This window comes from Dermatophagoides farinae, chromosome 4 (genome assembly GCF_024713945.1).
Source record: "Dermatophagoides farinae isolate YC_2012a chromosome 4, ASM2471394v1, whole genome shotgun sequence".
Taxonomy (NCBI): domain Eukaryota; kingdom Metazoa; phylum Arthropoda; class Arachnida; order Sarcoptiformes; family Pyroglyphidae; genus Dermatophagoides; species Dermatophagoides farinae.
The window spans coordinates 4208638-4226390 of record NC_134680.1 but is presented as its reverse complement, the minus strand read 5'-3'; the positions used below and the strand labels follow the sequence as shown (position 1 = coordinate 4226390).

The following is a 17753-nucleotide window of genomic DNA, read 5'->3' as shown; positions in this document are numbered from 1 at the left end:
TTTGACAATTCCGGTTAATTTTTTTTCACATTTTTTGTTTGAAGCTTTCTATTCTGTAAACTTTTGTTTATTCCGCTTTCGTTCGTTCGTTCGTTCGTTCATCATCATCATTGAATTCTAATTCATGTGAAATACACAGCGTGTGTTTGTGTGTGCATGTACAAGTCAGTGAGTTAGTGAATGAATGAATGGTAAAAAAAAAAATATTGGTGAAAATAAATTCAAAGGAAATTTTTTTTTTTTATTGTTCACGAGAAAAAATTTCTGGTTGGGCGATACTCACACATATACAATGATAATGGATAATGATGATGATGATGATGATGGCGATGATGGTGGTGGTGGTGGTGGTGGTTGTGATGATGGTGATGGTAAAAAACGTCAAAACACATATAATTGCAAATTGCAATCAATATACGATCGTAATGATTTCTTCTTCTTTTAAAGAAACAAAAAAAAAACCAGAAATTTCTTTATTTTTTTATTTTTGCTCATATCGATGATCGATGATGTGCTTGCTACAGTGTAATGTGATGTGATCACGATCAAAAAAAAAAAAAAACAAACATTTCGAATTCAAATATTTGGGTCTTACCAAATGAATTTTTATCATTATTATTCAATTGTTGATGCAAAATAGCCTCCTTCCAGAAGAAGAAAAAGTTTTTGATTCGATTTTCTCTTTGTTTTTTTTTCAATATAAAAACAACAACAAGCAACAAGAAATATTTTATTTTCATTCATCATTCGAAAATATCGTTATTAATGAATTCAAAAAAAAAATTGATTGAAAAAAATGTTTGTGTTGTGATTCATTATCAATTTTGAAAGATTTTAAATCAAATCAAATTCATCAACAACGACAAAAATGTCAGAATTAATCATTATATTTAGCTGTGAACGAAACTATTCGTTTGCCATAAATTTTGTACGTTTATTGCATTCAAATCGAATGATTGATTCCAAATATGAAATATTAATTATCGGTGATGTTGATCTAACCACAACTACAAAAAAATCAAATGACAATAATGATCCCGTTGAGGCTGATGACCATAAACAAAAACAAATAGCGCAGGAAAATATTCGTCATTTAATCATTGATTATGGTGTTCGAATATGGACCGATATTGATATACGTCATTTACATCAACATTCACGTTTAATTTCCGATCTCAGATTGGCCATCAATCTTAAACGTATACATTTGATTTATAATTTTGCCGCTAAAATGAATGACAAAAATCATTCATCATCATCAATGATGATGATTAATTATCGATCATTATTACGTGATATGTTTATGTCGATTGAAGATTTACATCGTACATGTTTGATAGAAATCATTGTTTATCTTACAATTGGCAATGGTTTATCCGGCTTAACGCCGATTGAATTGTCATTATCATCATCACGATCATGTTCGTCATCATCACCACGATTATGGAATGAATCATTACAATTGACTGAAATGGCTTCATATGGCAATTTTATACTCATTGATTATTGTCCATTATCAATGAAATCGATGAGAAAATTATTCTGTGATAATTATGAACGTTTAAAATCATGTTTTGAATCAAATCGTCGATATTTTTATTATAATAAGAAAAATTTAATTATTCATAATAATAATAATAATAATAATTGTATTGTTCAACAAAAACAACAATATTGTCAATTGACAATGATGAATAATAAAGAAAATCATCATCATCATCACCATTGTCAAATGATTCATGAACAAATGAATTTGTTGAATGAACAATTGGAACAATATGATCCATTTGGTTATTGTAATCATCGACAATTACGAAAATCTAATGAAACAACAATATCATCACCATCATCATCATCATCGGCAGCGACAACAGTAATTGTTGGAAAAATATTCGAAGGTGTTGGTGGTGCTAGTAGCAGTGATGTAAATCTATTTGTTTTCGAATATCGAGATTATAAACTTGATTGTTTTGTACCAAGGTATGTTTTTTTTAATTCAATCAATACTTTATCAAAATAATGAAAAATAACTTTTCAATATCTTTATCTATACAGAGTTATTTATACACATCCATTATCATCGAATAGTTTAGTACAAAAATTTATCAATGATATTGGTGAACTTATGTTGGATAATATAGCCGGTTGTCGTAATGTTAAACCATATCTAATCGAACGTTCATCATTGATGGCTATCCATAATAATAATATTAATAGTCATTATGATTGTTTTTATTCATCAAATGAACCATTAGATTTGTATATATTAAGCATTAGTCTTATGGATTCAACACCACAGATACAATTCCGTATGATGTCAACGATAATTGGCCGTTATCTACGTAAATCATATGTTGATGATTTAATCACCGAAGATCTATGTATTGATGATATAAGATTTGGTTTCTGGTCACGGAATGAATCAACAAAACGTTTATTAAGTTTAAATCTTTTGGTTGAAAATTGTCTTCGTATTAAATGGAATTTGAATGACACAAGAATTTTATATTCAAAATATTTTCATTTAATTGATTTAAGCGATCATCAAAATCATAGAAATGAACAACAAAATCAACAGATACTTCCAACAACTGGATCATTATATCCACAAATATTCTATCGTCATTTTAAATTCTATTGGCAACAACAACAACAACAACAGCAACAATTTTCCAATAATGTTCAAACAATTCAAAATGAACAAATGGAACAACATTTACCACAGAAAGAATTTTTCCGTATCATATGGGATCATTTTCAACCGACAAATTTACGTTCAATCGAATTGATTGATAAAAAATTTATATCATTGAATAGTATTTGTTATTGTTATCGCTTCATCATACAATCTGTTGATCTAGCAATGGATAGACAAAAGATTGATGATCTAATCACAACATTGGGCTTACGTTTAAAAGCTCAATTTTCACAGATCAAAATTCATCAAAATCATCGTCGATGATTATCAGCAATTTTTTTATGTTATTTTTCTGTTTTGTTTGTTTTTTTTTTGTTAATGTTTTTTTTTCGTATTTAAGTGTGTGCGTTTTTACAAAACAAAATTTATTTTTGGACAAAAAAAATATTTTTTTCTTTTTTTAAAAAAAAAATTGAAATATTTTTTTTTATTATTGTTATTGTGTGTGTGTATGCAATTTTAAAATCATTCTCATTTATGAATGAACTTAAATGTGACTGGATGATTAAAATAAAAAAAAAATTCCGGTTTTTTTGGTTGAAAAAAAATTGATAACTAAATCATTGAAAATGTGGTAACCAACCAACACGATCACGTGGTATTAGACGAAGTTCTGAACCATGTTTAAGGAATACATCACCAGCTGTTTGTGATGGATTTATACCAATACCATCATCGGTAATGATTGCCGATGTTGCAGGATTTTGTTTAAACTATAAATCAAAAATGTAATTATATATTAGGTTTTAATTCGAAAATTTAATCTTACCTCTTCGGCTGCATATTTTAATACGGCTGTGAATGGTGCAATGGTCGGTACGCTAAGTCTATTAATTTGAAGATTTTATATATTTGTTTTAATTTTGCATTTAAAATTAAAATTATCAACAAGAAAAAAAACTCACACTTTGAATGGTAATTTTGGATCCGATGTTAATGTTATTTTAAATGTTACTTTACCACCACCACTTGAACTTGTGGCCGATGCTGATGATGAATCACCCGAAATAGAATCCGACCTTCACAATCATATATGATTTGAAACTTAATGATTCATATATCCAAATGAAATACTTACATTTTGAAAATGAAATATAAATTAAATTAATTCTAAATCTAAATTATGAAAAACAAAACAAAACAAAACAAAAATCAATTTGAATTAATCAATGGGGAGATTTTTTTTCGAACGAAATAAAAAAAAATGCCAGGTGGCAAATTATAATTTTTCATCATCAAAACAAAAACATCATTTATGAATGACTGACTCACACAAAGACACAACACATGTGTGTGATGAATGCAGAAGCACGCTTTCCAAAAAATTATCTGTTGACAAATTTTCAAATTTTTAAAAAGCAAAAAAAAATGACCAAACATCTTGACGATCTGGTCAAACGACAGCTAAAAAAACAACGTAAATTAAAATTAAAAAATAAAAGAAAATTTGACCTATGTGAACAGCCCGAAGAACAGGAACAGTCAGCCGAAGAAATAGTTCAAAATGAAATTGAAGACAAGGAAAAATGTCATTCGGATGGTGAACATTCACCGGCCAAAAGTAAGTAGTTGATAAAAGTACAAAAATATTTAATCATTATCACATCATTTAGGATTAAAAACCGACCAACAGGATGATTGTCCAACATTGGTGGATACATCGAAAACGGCAATCGTTAAATCATTATTATCAAATTCAACATTCAAAGATTTGGCCGATAAGGTATCAGAAAAAACATTGAAAGCTATTGATGAAATGGGATTCACTCATATGACTGAAATTCAATCGAAAGCTGTACCACATTTATTAGAGGGAAAGTAAGATTTTTTTTTCATCTCCATTTCAACAAAAATCAAAATTTACGTGTATTTTTTCTATTCTCTCTATTTTTGTTGCTAGAGATCTAGTTGGATCGGCTAAAACGGGTAGCGGTAAAACCTTGGCATTCCTTATACCGGCCATTGAATTGATGTATAAATTAAAATTTATGCCACGAAATGGTGTCGGTGTCATAATCATATCGCCTACACGTGAATTAGCTATGCAAACATATAGTGTTTTAGAATCCCTAATGCGTTATCATAATCAAACATATGGCCTTATTATGGGCGGTGTGAATCGATCATCGGAAGCAAATCGTCTAACCAAAGGTATTAACATATTGATTGCAACACCAGGACGATTGTTGGATCATCTACAGAATACCAAATATTTTCTTTATAAAAATCTTCAATGTCTTATCATTGATGAAGCTGATCGTTTATTGGATATCGGTTTCGAAGATGAAATGCGTGCCATTATAAAACTGTTGCCACAACAACAACGTCGTCAAACTATGTTATTCAGTGCAACATTATCGAAAAAAACTGATGATCTTATTACATTAGCATTGAAAAAAGAACCATTATACATTGGCCTAGATCCACAGCCACAAGAAATGGCTACTGTCGATGGACTACAACAAGGTTTCGTTATGATCACCAATGATAAACGATTACCATTATTGTTTACATTTTTGAAAAAGAATCGTAACAAAAAATGTATGGTATTCTTTAGTTCATGTATGTCGGTAAAATTTCATCATGAATTATTCAATTATATCGATATACCAGTCATGTCGATTCATGTAAGCTATTAAATAGGTGAAAATCTTTTGATGAAAAAATTGATTAATCAAATTTCATTTTTTTTTCAATAATTTCAGGGCAAACAAAAACAAAATAAACGTACGACAACATTTTTTCAATTTTGTAATGTACAAACAGGTACATTATTCTGTACGGATGTTGCTGCACGTGGTCTTGATATACCGAAAGTTGATTGGATCATACAATATGATCCACCAGATGATCCAAAAGAATATATTCATCGTGTTGGTCGTACGGCACGTGGTATTGAATCTCATGGTAATGCATTATTATTCTTGAATCCAGAAGAACGTGGTTTTCTACAATATCTACGTGATGCTAAAATACCATTAGTTGAATATGAATTTGCATGGAATAAAATTCTAAATGTACAACCACAGGTAAAACAATATTCAAATTCATTTTTATCGGTTGTTTTCTGATGTTTTTTTTTCATTTTCTAGATTGAAAAATTAATTTCACGAAATTATTTCCTAAACATGTCTGCGAAAGAAGCATATAAATCCTATGTTCGAGCATATGATTCACATTCATTGAAGAATATTTATGATATTAATAAATTAGATTTGTTGGCAGTTGCTAAATCATTTGGCTTTGAACATCCACCATTTGTTGATCTTCGTAAGTTAGAATTGATAATTTTTTCACCTATTTTGAATGTAATCTATTTTTTTTCAAACAAAAATAGCCGTATCGAATCATCGTGCCGGAAAATCTGAACGTAAAGCTCGACGACGACCAATAAGTAATGGTGGTGGTGGTGGTGGTGGAAGTAATTATATATCGACACCATTTTCGGTGAATAAAAAGAAAGCAGAAAAAACAATCATTTATAAAGCAGTACCATTACGAAAAGATAATAGACAATTTGTTTGATTTTTTAAAAATTTTCATTTTATTTTTTTGATTTTTTGATTTGTTGTAAAAAAAACCAACTAAATAAAACCAATAACCAACGTTTTTATCTCATTTATGTTGTATATTACCGAATTGGTTGCCCATTTTGAATGTTGTTGTTGATGATTAATTTTCATTTACGATTTATTCAATAAACATCAAACAAATCCATTTTACATTTGTATTCGAATCATTAATCAATCAAACAACAAATGTGTGAGGAAAGAGGAAAGATAATTTTTGATTTTAAAATTTTTATTTTTTATTTTGTTTTTGTTGTTGTAGTTGTCGTCGTCGTTTACGTTCACGATGACGATCTAGATTATTCAATAGATCACGTACTAATTCCGGATCGGTTTGCTCTCTTGAACTGGTTAATGTACGTCGTTCCGTTGTGGTTCGTGTTTGTTCAAAATCATTATCAACATCATCATCGTCAACATCATCAACGTAATTACCACGTAATCGTCGCCGTTGTTGTCGAAGATCATTCGAATCTTTGGCTAATAATTTAATAACTTTAATTAATTGTCGTTCACGACGTCGTTGTTTAACTTTTATATCGTCTATACGATTTTTTTTAATTTCATTTAGACTATCCTCTTTCTCTTTCGAACGTTTACGTTCCAGATTTCGATTTCGATCCCGATGACCAGGTAATAAAGTTGGTGGTGATCGATTTCGTCGTTCGGAAGTTTCCATTGTTTTCTTATCAATCGTTGCCGGTTTTTTATTACCGCCACCACCACCAAAATAATCCGATAATGTTATTGCTACTGCTGTGTTTGTCATTTTTGGCAGTACCGGCATTGTTTTCATCGGTTCATCAATAATTTCAATCAATTCGATTTTTTGTTTTCTTGTTTTTTCATCCCCCAATGACAATAATGGTTGTTGTTGTTTTGGTGGCGATTGAGATCGTTTTGACCACCATTTTTTATTAGGAATAATAGTTTTCTTTTTCGACGATTTCGAAACAGATTTTTCCGTTATTTCACGAAATGTTTCCGTTTGGCTACAGAATTCATCACCCATCATCTGTTTCGATGATAAAGTGGTTGATGGAGTCGAACCATATTGTTGATAACTAGTTGTAGTTGTTGATAAAAATGGTGAAAGTGTTTGTGGTTCAAGTATTGCTTTGAAAGGTGATTTAGCCATTTTTGATTTTGGTGTTTTTTTCAATGAAAATGACCTTTCTTCTTCTTTAGATCTTTTTTTAAATTGTAACAATTGTTGCCTTTGTTTTCGTCGTTTTCGATACCAATAACACCATATAAATAATATCAACAAAACAATCATTTGTAAAACAATAGCAATGGCTATACCAATCATAATCATTACATTTGTTTTATTATCCAATCCATTGATAGTCGATTTTTTATTACGTTCATAATCATTGCATTCAAAATATTTGAAAATGGTTCTGATATAACTTTTTACCGTTGCAATGTTGGCCATATATGGTAATGATTGTTCGTCAAAATGATGTTTTTCAATTTGATAAAGTCGACCATTCTGATCGACAAAATTCCATTGATTACCATCGAAAAAATTCATTACAATTCGTGTGGATAACATATGACAAAATGGTCCATTAGTATTATTATCCGATTGACATTGAATCGAACCATTCTTCAGAAGTAATATTGTACTTGGTGATGATTTCAATTTCATACCAATAAGATGATATTCAAATTTATTAATAATTAATAATCGATTATGATCAATATCCATTATGATTTCTCCATTCATAAACATTTGATAATCATCTAGTGTCTGATTAATGATCCAAATAGGTTTATGATCATCTAAATCATAAACAATAATATTATTATTAATGTATTCATTATTAATCAATATGAAATAATCGTTTGAATCCATCGTCGAAGACATTAATATGATTCGTTTAACATTATTCAATGTTAATGATGGCCAATTTTTTTCCATTTCAATACTATCGATATGATTCCATTTTGTTATATTTTCCATTGCTATTGTTGTTGTTATTTTTAATGATGATGATAAACGATGTAATATAGAATCATCACTTATTATCCATAGATGATCATCACGTCTATGATAACCAATTGTTAATAAATTGGATGAAAATCGATCATTTACATATACACAAATTGCATGATCATTATTATCATCTGACGATGATTGTTGTTGATATGAATCATCACCAATGATTATTATGATTATTGAAATGGCCATCAAAGCCAACATATTCATCATTTACAAAATTATTCAAAAAACAAACAAATAATTCAAAAAATTTTCCAAAAACGTTTTACATTTTTATATTCAGCGATTAAAAAAATAATAATAGAACATTTTTATTTTTTAAATTAAATTTAAAAAATTAATTTATTTATGATCATCATATTGCCATCTATCCACGTCAAACAGAACAGGGAAAAAAAACTTCCATGAATCCAAATGCTACTACTTTTATAATGGATCGATTGCTTTCATCATATTGACCACTACTTGTTATCCAAAATGGGGGTCAATAAACACACAAAATGATCCTAAAAATATATAAACAAAAAGGTAGTAGTAGCAGCAGCAATGTATATATGATACATGGATTCTCAAATGTATACATAGATAGTGAGAGTGTTGTGAATGTGCATATCGAACTTTTTTTTTTGTGGCTCACTATAAAGAGAAAAATTGTGATGATTGGAATGAATCCAAATCATTGTATGTGTGTGTGTATATTTGATTTATATTTGTTCCAAGAATTATTATGTTCCAGAAGTATATTCTTTCATTTTATGATGCATCCCATTTATACTATTCTATATATGTCAACAATATAATAAAATGTTTATGTTTATATTTGTGTATCATTTCATATACATGATTTGTTGTGTGTGTGAAATTATTCATCATCATATCTCATATAATATTGACATTTGATTTGATTTTTTTTCCTGAACAATTTCAATGTTTGATTAGGATTTTATCTTTCTTCAATTTGATTTTTTTTTGATCCATAGAAAATGAATTATACATTATCTAAATTGATTGATCGCACACACACATTGTAATGTATAAATATCCACCATAAGCTGAATTCAATTTGAATTGTCATGATTTTTTTAGTTTTCGTTTTTTGATTACTAAATTGTAAGTATTAAGAATTTCTTTTTTTTTTTTAATTAAACTAATATTTTTTTCAATATTATAATCAAAAGTGAATTTGTCAAAATGTAAAAGAAAAAAAATCTAAACACTATTTACAGTCTATTACGCTCATTCCTTTCCTCACATCGACATACTTGATGATAATAATGGTCGTCGTCGTCGTCGTTATGATTGATATGAACCACGCCGTCAATATCCAAACACCCTATTTTCTTTTGGTATGTTTATCATATACAAATTGCTCATTAATAATAATAACAATTATTAAATTTTTATTCTCAATAAAACAATCAAAATAGACAAACATCAAATCATATAATAACAGAAAATATTAAACAACAATACACTCTTTTCTTTCTGGTTATAATCATCATTTAGAAAAAATATGATGCATAATTTATTTAAAAAGAAAAAATCCTCATCATCCACGAATCAATCCTCTAATTCATCATCATCCTCATCATCAAATCATTATCCATATTATGGCCATCATCGTGGATCATTTAAAGGTAATAATAATAGTTCTATTTCGACGACAACATCGATTGGTGGACTATTTGGTGGACCATTGATTTCAAATCGTTCATCATCAATATCATCATCATCAGGTTCATCCGGATCAACAACAAGAACAACTAATCTTAATAATCATTCCATCAATAGCCATTTTGTTAAAAATAATACTGCCACAACGACTACGGCTACAACTACAATCGGTGGTAATAATGGCAAGAATAATGTTGTGTCCGGTCAGAGGAATATTTTCGCCACACAAAAACAATTATTAATGACGACCGGAACTTCATCATCCGGTAATCATAATTCAAATAGAAGACAAAGTGATACAACATCAAATGCTACAAATAATAGTGATAATATTGGACAACATCAACAATATACATCAGCCGCATTTGAACCATTAATTGATGATGGTAAAAATCATCATCATCATCATCATTCACAAAAAGGTTCTAAATCATCAACATCCTCATATCATAGTAGGTTTTTGTTTTAAATATTCAAAGAGTTTTTTATTCTTATTTATCATATTTTCTTGAAAAATGAATATATAGATAATAAAACTTCAAACTCAAATTTCAAATCTTATCTACAACATGGTGAACGTGAACATCACTATAATCAGATACCTCAACAACAATTATCAACATCACCACAAAGTCACATAGAATCAATGGGAAAAAATTCTATTCGTCAATATCATCATCATGGCCAAATGATATTGTCAAATTCAAATTTCATACAGACAAAAACAACTTCGACAACAACAACAACAATGACAACTACACCACCAATAATGATTAATCGAATTATACCAGTTAGGCCGGCACCACCACCACCACTACCACCTAAACAACAAACAGCATTGAACATTGTTGCTGATAATCAACGTATGATTGGTTCGATTCATGGATTACAACGTCCATCAATGATGACAATAGCATTGAATTCGAACCACAATAATCACCATCAAGATTATGATCATTTAATTAATGGTCATTCAAATAATATATTTGAATGTTTAGTTCCGAATAAACAATCCATATTCGATGGACAACTGCAATCATCATCATCCTCACCACCTATAAGTGAAAGCCAACAACAACAACAAAGGCATCATCATAAACCATTAGAACGAACAAATGCAAGTAATGGTTCGGCTATTATCATTGAACAATCACCACCGATCATTGAAAATTGTAGCAGTCCTCATCAATTATCACCCAACATTTGCCAAACATCGACGGAAATGAATGATGAAAATCCTGAATGTGAAATAATATCTGAATATCGTTCTAATAGTCATGGAACTGGTGCCTCATCTTTATCATCATCGTCACCACCGACACCTCCAATACGTACAACATGGATAAATCAACAATCGATGATTCATAATCATAATTCATTGGGAACATCAAATGATTGTGTCATATCTTCTGCAATAGATGAAAATGGTAGTCATAATAATAATGATAATGTTTATTCAGAAGATCATATTGCAACATCTTATCAAAACAACGATAATGGTGAGGATGATGATGATAGTGATAATCGAATTACATCAACAATACATGGTCATATAATTGTAAATGAATTCGAACATCCATCAACATCGATAGCACCTACCAATAATAATAATAATAATATTGCTACTACAACACCGGATAACGATTTAAGTAGTGGTGGTACTATTGATAATAATTCCAATAGATTTCCTGGTTGTCTTGGTGTGTCGATTCTATCCTCATCATCATCCTCACCATCACCATCATCAAATTCGGCTAGTCCGGAAAATCTAGTTCTCAATTCTAGCACCAATAACAACAACAATAGTAACAGACGATTTGAATCAACAACGAGTGATGATGGGGATGATGATGGTGATCAAGCCATTACAATGATGGTCAATTCAAGTCAAACGTCAATTCTATCATCATCATCAAATTCATCATCAATGCATAACGAATCCATGGGCAATACTGAACAACAACAACCGCAGCAGCAGAAGAATGCAACAAGATCATCAATACGAACAGATGGTCGTTCAATTAATCATCGTAAACATATAGCATATCATCAACGGCAACCAGATCGACGTTATGCTAGACAAATAACGGATGAAGAGATTAGAAATGCAAGTAATTTACTTAGACAACAATCAGCTACTAGTGATGTGGTTGGTGATATCGATAGTGATAGATTAACTGGTTATTTGAATCGTGTTGATGGTGTCACTGATGATGATGACAATATTTCAATGAACAATTCAAATAGTGCCAATGTTCAAAATGAATGTGATAATAATAATAATCATGGCGAATCATTATCATCTTCATCATCATCGACAAGTTTAAGCTGTAATAGTGCTCTATCAAATTTAATTACACAATTCGAGTCGGTACTTAATCAAACAACGCCCATACAACAAACAGAATCTGTGATTGAATCAGATACGACAACGACAATGGTACCGGAATTATTAAATGATGATCAAACAGTTATTGCCACCAATTCAGCAAAACAGCAATCAACAACATTAACATCATCATCATCATCACAAACCACTACCACGACTATTACTGTCTGTGATCGACAATTAGAGCCATATGTAAATGAAATTTGTCCAAATGAAGCAATGGAATTGGAACAACTAGAACATCGACGTTCACCAAATAATCATCATAATCCAAATCAAACGAATAATACGTCTAATACAAATTATTATCATCATAATTTAGATGATATTGCCGAAGCTTATGATGATGTTGATGTTGATGCGGATGTTGATGATGATGATGATGATACTTCAGTTATGATGCAAAATTGTGGTGAAGATTATTCCGATGATTTAGCTAGCCGAAATTATTTGACCGCAGTTAGAGAAAATCATCATCATCCTAATCAATCATCAAATCAACAGAATGGCTCAAGTTCGAACATATCACGATCGAATGATGACGATGATGATAGTGATAATGATATTTATGCTGATGTCGATCAAGATGATGATGATGATAATGATGCAGATATGGAAGAGATTGAATCAGAAGCTGATGATGATTGTGATGGCGAAGATGAATCGGATATTAATCCAATGCAGCAATCAACTTCAACATCAACTGGTCAACAACATCGACGACTAGAACGTGTAGGCGTATCATCGTTATCTACTATAGATCAATGTGATATATCATCATCATCAACAGCAGCAGCAGAGATAATAGAACAGAATGTGAATTCTATTGAAGATCAATCAACCACTTCATCATCATTAAATAATGATCCCGTAATAATGACAAAAAATTTAAAACAATCATCTGCTGGTAATGATAATAATAGTAATCATCAACAACAAACAAAACAACAACATCAAAGACGTAATAATAATAATTCAATGCATCATCGACGATCACAAACGGTTGTCCTTGATGGTGAGTAATTGTGTTTTTCATATTAAAATTGTTCGAAATTATTTTTCTGTTTATGAATGGATGAATAATTTTTTCATTTTTATTCATTAAGGTTTATCACATCATACAAATTCATCACGACCACGATCAATGAATATAGGTGGTGGTGGTCAAGGAAATCATCTACCAAATGTACGATCAGCAACGATTACTAGGTTACCATCATTACCTGAACGTACATTTCGTTATAGCCGTGTGGAAACAGAGGAACCGTTACCACCAAATTGGGAAGCACGTCGTGATGCTCATGGACGGATATTTTATATTGATCATGAAAAACGTACAACCACATGGATCAGACCTATTTATCATCCTAATATCACAAATAATCAGCAGAGAAATTCTGGTCAAACTAATCAATTGATTCAATCGTCATCATCATCAGGAGGATCACATCCATTGACAAATACTACAACAACAACGACATCATCATCATCGGCAAGTAATGTTGTTACAGAATTAGAACAGCCATTATCATTGGCTACAATTATACCTTCCGTTTCGACAACGAATGCAAACACTTCCGATCAATCATATAGTTCAATGATTGTTGATCCGCAATCAAATAATTCGATTGTAAATCATCAATTTCCAAATGATCCGTCATCAATATCGGCAATTACAATGCATTATATTACAAATGCTGAACACATACATCGGCAACAATTGGATCGTCGTTATCAATCGATTCGTCGTTCAATTGGTGGTAATGGTGCTGGTTCTAGCCGTCATCGTGGTGCTATTGGTGGAGATTTTCCTGCTTCTACTGGAGGAGGACATTCAACAACATCTCAACAACGAAATTATTTAAAACAACCACTAACTTCTGCTTTACAACAACAACGTCTTTCTTCGAATACGACAACTGGAATCGGATTTTCAAATACGGCTCTTGTTGCCGCTACAACAACTAATAATACCAGCGGAAATACATTAAATCTTCAATGTGGTAATGACATGATACAAGACATATCGAATGCATATTCAATTTCTAATCCAACATTCGCTTATCAATTATCAGACTCTGATTTAATCGATTCACCTTCAACTGCCAGTTGTAGTCAAGGTTCCGGTGTTTTAAGTCTAACACAAGCTTATTTTACTGGTGGACAGGCCGCATCAGCTGTTGGTACGCAACAATTGTGTAACCAACAATTATCCAATCTACCACCATCTTCAGCAACAACAGGAATCACTCAATCAGATTCTTCAACTAGTGGTACATCTACAACGAATATTCTACAAACACAACAGCAACAAGAATTACCTCCTACACCAACACCACCACCATCATCATCATCGACTGCAAATCGAATTCTTGATGTACCAGCACTTCGTTTTCTATTACGATCCGATTTTTTTAACGTATTACATCTAAATGATGATGCATTAGGACAATATAATGGTTCGACAACATTGAAACATATGGTAACGAAAATTCGTCGTGAAGGACAAAAATCACCACCATCCACTGAATCATTTCAACGTTATCAACATAATCGTTATCTAGTTTCGTTGATTAATAAATTTGCCAATACGGATAAACCCCTTCCACGAGGTTAGATTTGATTCTTTTTTATATTTATAGAATAATTTTATCCTTATTTTTCAAAATAGGTTGGGAATCAAAACGTGATCGTTCGAATAAAATGTTTTTCATTGATCATAGTACCCGTTCGACTACTTATATTGATCCACGATTACCACTTGATCTACCGGAAATAAATCCACATTCAGTGTCGATGGCACCGATCCGTAGACGTACTGGTAATCGTCCAGGAACTAATTCACCGGCATCAGCCAGTATACATTCACAAGTTGATATGATGATTGCTGCTGGAATGTCGCCGATTCCACCCCCACGACCACATTTATCGGCCAATAATAATTCCACTGCTATTACCACTAATGGAACAAGTTCTGGTACTGTATCATCATCTATGTTTATACCTGGACTCAATATTCCCGCTCAATTAACCGAACAATCATTAGCTTCGTATGAAGCATCAGTACCTACATCGTATAATGATAAAGTAGTCGCTTTTCTTCAACAACCAAATATCTGGGACATTCTTTCAGAACGAAGATCCAGTATCAAAAATAATAGTTCATTACGTGATCGTATACAGACAATACGTACAGAAGGTGTTGATGCACTACGTCGTTTCACTAATGATCTGGATCTTATTATGTTATTATCATTATTTGAAAATGAAATTATGTCTTATGTTCCACCATCATCATCTTCCACAAACAATAATCGAACAACAACAAATTCATCCAGTTCGACTAATTTGAGTGGTTTCTCTTTGATACCAATAACGGCACCGACCACACGAATTGCTAGTAGTCATGGCCCATATAAACGTGATTTTGAAACAAAACTACGACATTTTTATAGAAAATTAGAAAAAAATGGCTATGGACAGGGACCATCAAAGTTGAAATTGATCGTTCGTCGCGATCATCTATTGGAAGATGCATTCAACAAAATAATGTCCATATCTACAAAGAAAGAACTACAAAAATCACGACTATACATTTCATTCACTGGTGAAGAAGGTCTTGATTATGGTGGTCCATCACGTGAATTTTTCTTTTTACTTTCACGTGAACTATTCAATCCATATTATGGCCTTTTTGAATATTCTGCTAATGATCAATATACTGTACAAATTTCACCAATGTCAGCATTCGTAGATGATTATCAGGAATGGTTTCGTTTTGCTGGTCGTGTGCTGGGCCTAGCACTTATTCATCAATACCTATTGGATGCATTTTTCACACGGCCATTTTATAAATCATTGCTCAAATCTGAATGTGATCTATCTGATCTCGAATATTTGGATGCCGGTTTTCATCAATCATTAATGTGGCTTAAAGAAAATGATATAACCGAAATGCAAGATGCATTAGATCTAACATTTTCAGTGACCGAAGAGATTGCAGGACAAATAGTTGAAAAGGTAATTTTAATGTCTTTATAGTGTAAAATGAACTTATTCTACTTTAATTTTCTTCAAAAAATTAGGAATTGAAACCAACTGGAAAAAATATATCTGTGACTGAACGAAATAAAAAAGAATATATTGAACGTATGGTGCGATGGCGGGTTGAACGCGGTGTTGCCCAGCAAAGTCAATCATTATTGAAAGGATTTAATGAAGTTATCGAACCACGTTTGACAGCTGTTTTTGATGCAAGAGAATTAGAACTAGTGATTGCCGGTACAGCCGAAATCGATGTAAATGATTGGCGTAAAAATACTGAATATCGTTCCGGTTATCATGATAGTCATCCAGTTATACAATGGTTTTGGGCTGCCATTGAACATCGATTCGATAATGAACAACGATTACGATTGTTACAATTTGTCACTGGTACATCATCAATACCATATGAAGGATTCGCTGCGTTGCGTGGTAGTAATGGACCACGAAAATTTTGTATAGAAAAACTTGGTAAACCAACTAGTCTACCTAGGTATGATTATCATTTTTTGTTTTGTTTGCTAATTTTATTCAACGAGATTTTTTGTCTACCGCTTTTTAGGGCTCATACTTGTTTCAACCGGTTAGATCTACCACCATATACATCATTCGAAAGCCTTTATGAAAAGCTATTATTAGCCGTTGAAGAATCATCTACATTTGGAATTGAATGATTTTTTTTTATTTGAAAAAATCTATTTATTTAAGTGATAAAAAATACAAAACCACACACACACACACACACAATGGATAGACGAAAATATAACGTACAAATCATAAACGATACCAATAATAATTCCACTTTGATTCATTCGCTCTCATCTTGATTTTGGAATCCTGGAACAATAAATTAGTGAATTCTGTTTACTTTTTTTTATTCAATTTGTATATCCCTCACCATATGTAATTTTTGTGTGTTTTTATTTTGTTTTTAAATTCCGATCTTGTATATTTCTGTAACCCTCATCTGTTTAACAAGTGATAATAATTTCTGATCCTAATATAATCCTACCCGATTGCAATTCTTAATTTTTATTGCATTGAAAATTTTTCAATAGATCATCATCATCATCATTGTTTGTCCATATTTATTTGGCAATATATTTTATTTGGTAAACAAAACAATGCAATTGCACCGAATTTTTTTTTCTCTCTCTCTCTCCATTTTCGTTTTTGTCCAGAATAATGATCAGAAATAAAAAAAAAATATTTTTCTAATTCAAAAAAATGGTCATGCGTAAATTTATTTCGGATGACGAAAAAAAACAAACAAAACCAAAATTCTTTCCAACATAACCATAGTAACGCGATCATTGGTGTATGATCGCTGGTTTGTTATTACGTGTTTCACGATTTTGGATCGGCTGAATA

General features: G+C 31.2%; 5 protein-coding genes across 7 annotated transcripts; 3 read left to right on the top strand and 2 right to left on the bottom strand.

The window, feature by feature from the left end:
- Nucleotides 1-283: 283 nt before the first annotated feature.
- LOC124490538 (uncharacterized) lies at nt 284-3252 on the top strand. Its single transcript, XM_047053061.2, has 2 exons — nt 284-1980; nt 2056-3252. The coding sequence occupies exons 1-2, from the start codon at nt 869-871 to the stop codon at nt 2960-2962; spliced, it is 2019 nt and encodes a 672-aa protein (XP_046909017.2). The 5' UTR covers nt 284-868; the 3' UTR covers nt 2963-3252.
- Ufm1 (Ubiquitin-fold modifier 1) lies at nt 3204-3950 on the bottom strand. Its single transcript, XM_047053062.2, has 4 exons — nt 3777-3950; nt 3604-3717; nt 3468-3525; nt 3204-3411 (listed from the first exon to the last, which is right to left on the bottom strand). Coding segments are annotated over exons 1-4 (327 nt in total). The 5' UTR covers nt 3779-3950; the 3' UTR covers nt 3204-3258.
- Nucleotides 3951-3958: 8 nt separating this feature from the next.
- Nucleotides 3959-6316, top strand: LOC124490533 (probable ATP-dependent RNA helicase pitchoune). The gene is made up of 6 exons (XM_047053055.2): nt 3959-4259; nt 4312-4516; nt 4599-5325; nt 5404-5727; nt 5791-5968; nt 6036-6316. Exons 1-6 carry the CDS (start codon nt 3986-3988, stop codon nt 6221-6223), a joined length of 1896 nt encoding a protein of 631 aa, XP_046909011.1. The 5' UTR covers nt 3959-3985; the 3' UTR covers nt 6224-6316.
- Nucleotides 6317-6481: 165 nt separating this feature from the next.
- On the bottom strand, nt 6482-8525 carry LOC124490536 (uncharacterized). The gene has a single exon (XM_047053057.2). It carries the CDS (start codon nt 8483-8485, stop codon nt 6500-6502), a length of 1986 nt encoding a protein of 661 aa, XP_046909013.2. The 5' UTR covers nt 8486-8525; the 3' UTR covers nt 6482-6499.
- Nucleotides 8526-8744: 219 nt separating this feature from the next.
- On the top strand, nt 8745-17610 carry LOC124490532 (uncharacterized). Of its 3 annotated transcripts, none has more exons than XM_075730626.1 (9): nt 8745-8803; nt 9256-9385; nt 9454-9621; nt 9703-10401; nt 10477-13353; nt 13445-14950; nt 15010-16358; nt 16424-16875; nt 16945-17610. In XM_075730626.1, the coding sequence occupies exons 4-9, from the start codon at nt 9789-9791 to the stop codon at nt 17054-17056; spliced, it is 6909 nt and encodes a 2302-aa protein (XP_075586741.1). In that variant the 5' UTR covers nt 8745-8803; nt 9256-9385; nt 9454-9621; nt 9703-9788; the 3' UTR covers nt 17057-17610. The 3 variants fall into 3 exon arrangements, with proteins under 3 accessions (XP_075586741.1, XP_046909010.1, XP_046909009.1); XM_047053054.2 differs by lacking the exon at nt 8745-8803 and having other exon boundaries at nt 8933-9385; nt 13445-14341; nt 14414-14950; XM_047053053.2 differs by lacking the exon at nt 8745-8803 and having other exon boundaries at nt 8933-9385.
- The last annotated feature ends 143 nt before the right edge of the window (nt 17611-17753 follow it).

Coding starts and splice junctions, on each gene's coding strand:
- LOC124490538 (XM_047053061.2), top strand. CDS start 869: ATGTCAGAATTAATCATTATATTTAGCTGTGAACGAAACTATTCGTTT. Junction 1,981..2,055: donor CTTGATTGTTTTGTACCAAG/GTATGTTTTTTT, acceptor TTATCTATACAG/AGTTATTTATACACATCCAT.
- LOC124490536 (XM_047053057.2), bottom strand. CDS start 8,485: ATGATGAATATGTTGGCTTTGATGGCCATTTCAATAATCATAATAATC.
- Ufm1 (XM_047053062.2), bottom strand. Junction 3,526..3,603: donor CCAAAATTACCATTCAAAGT/GTGAGTTTTTTT, acceptor TCAAATTAATAG/ACTTAGCGTACCGACCATTG. Junction 3,412..3,467: donor TAAAATATGCAGCCGAAGAG/GTAAGATTAAAT, acceptor TTTGATTTATAG/TTTAAACAAAATCCTGCAAC.
- LOC124490532 (XM_075730626.1), top strand. CDS start 9,789: ATGATGCATAATTTATTTAAAAAGAAAAAATCCTCATCATCCACGAAT. Junction 13,354..13,444: donor ACAAACGGTTGTCCTTGATG/GTGAGTAATTGT, acceptor TTATTCATTAAG/GTTTATCACATCATACAAAT. Junction 16,359..16,423: donor CAGGACAAATAGTTGAAAAG/GTAATTTTAATG, acceptor TCAAAAAATTAG/GAATTGAAACCAACTGGAAA.
- LOC124490533 (XM_047053055.2), top strand. CDS start 3,986: ATGTGTGTGATGAATGCAGAAGCACGCTTTCCAAAAAATTATCTGTTG. Junction 4,260..4,311: donor TGAACATTCACCGGCCAAAA/GTAAGTAGTTGA, acceptor CACATCATTTAG/GATTAAAAACCGACCAACAG. Junction 5,728..5,790: donor TTCTAAATGTACAACCACAG/GTAAAACAATAT, acceptor TTCATTTTCTAG/ATTGAAAAATTAATTTCACG.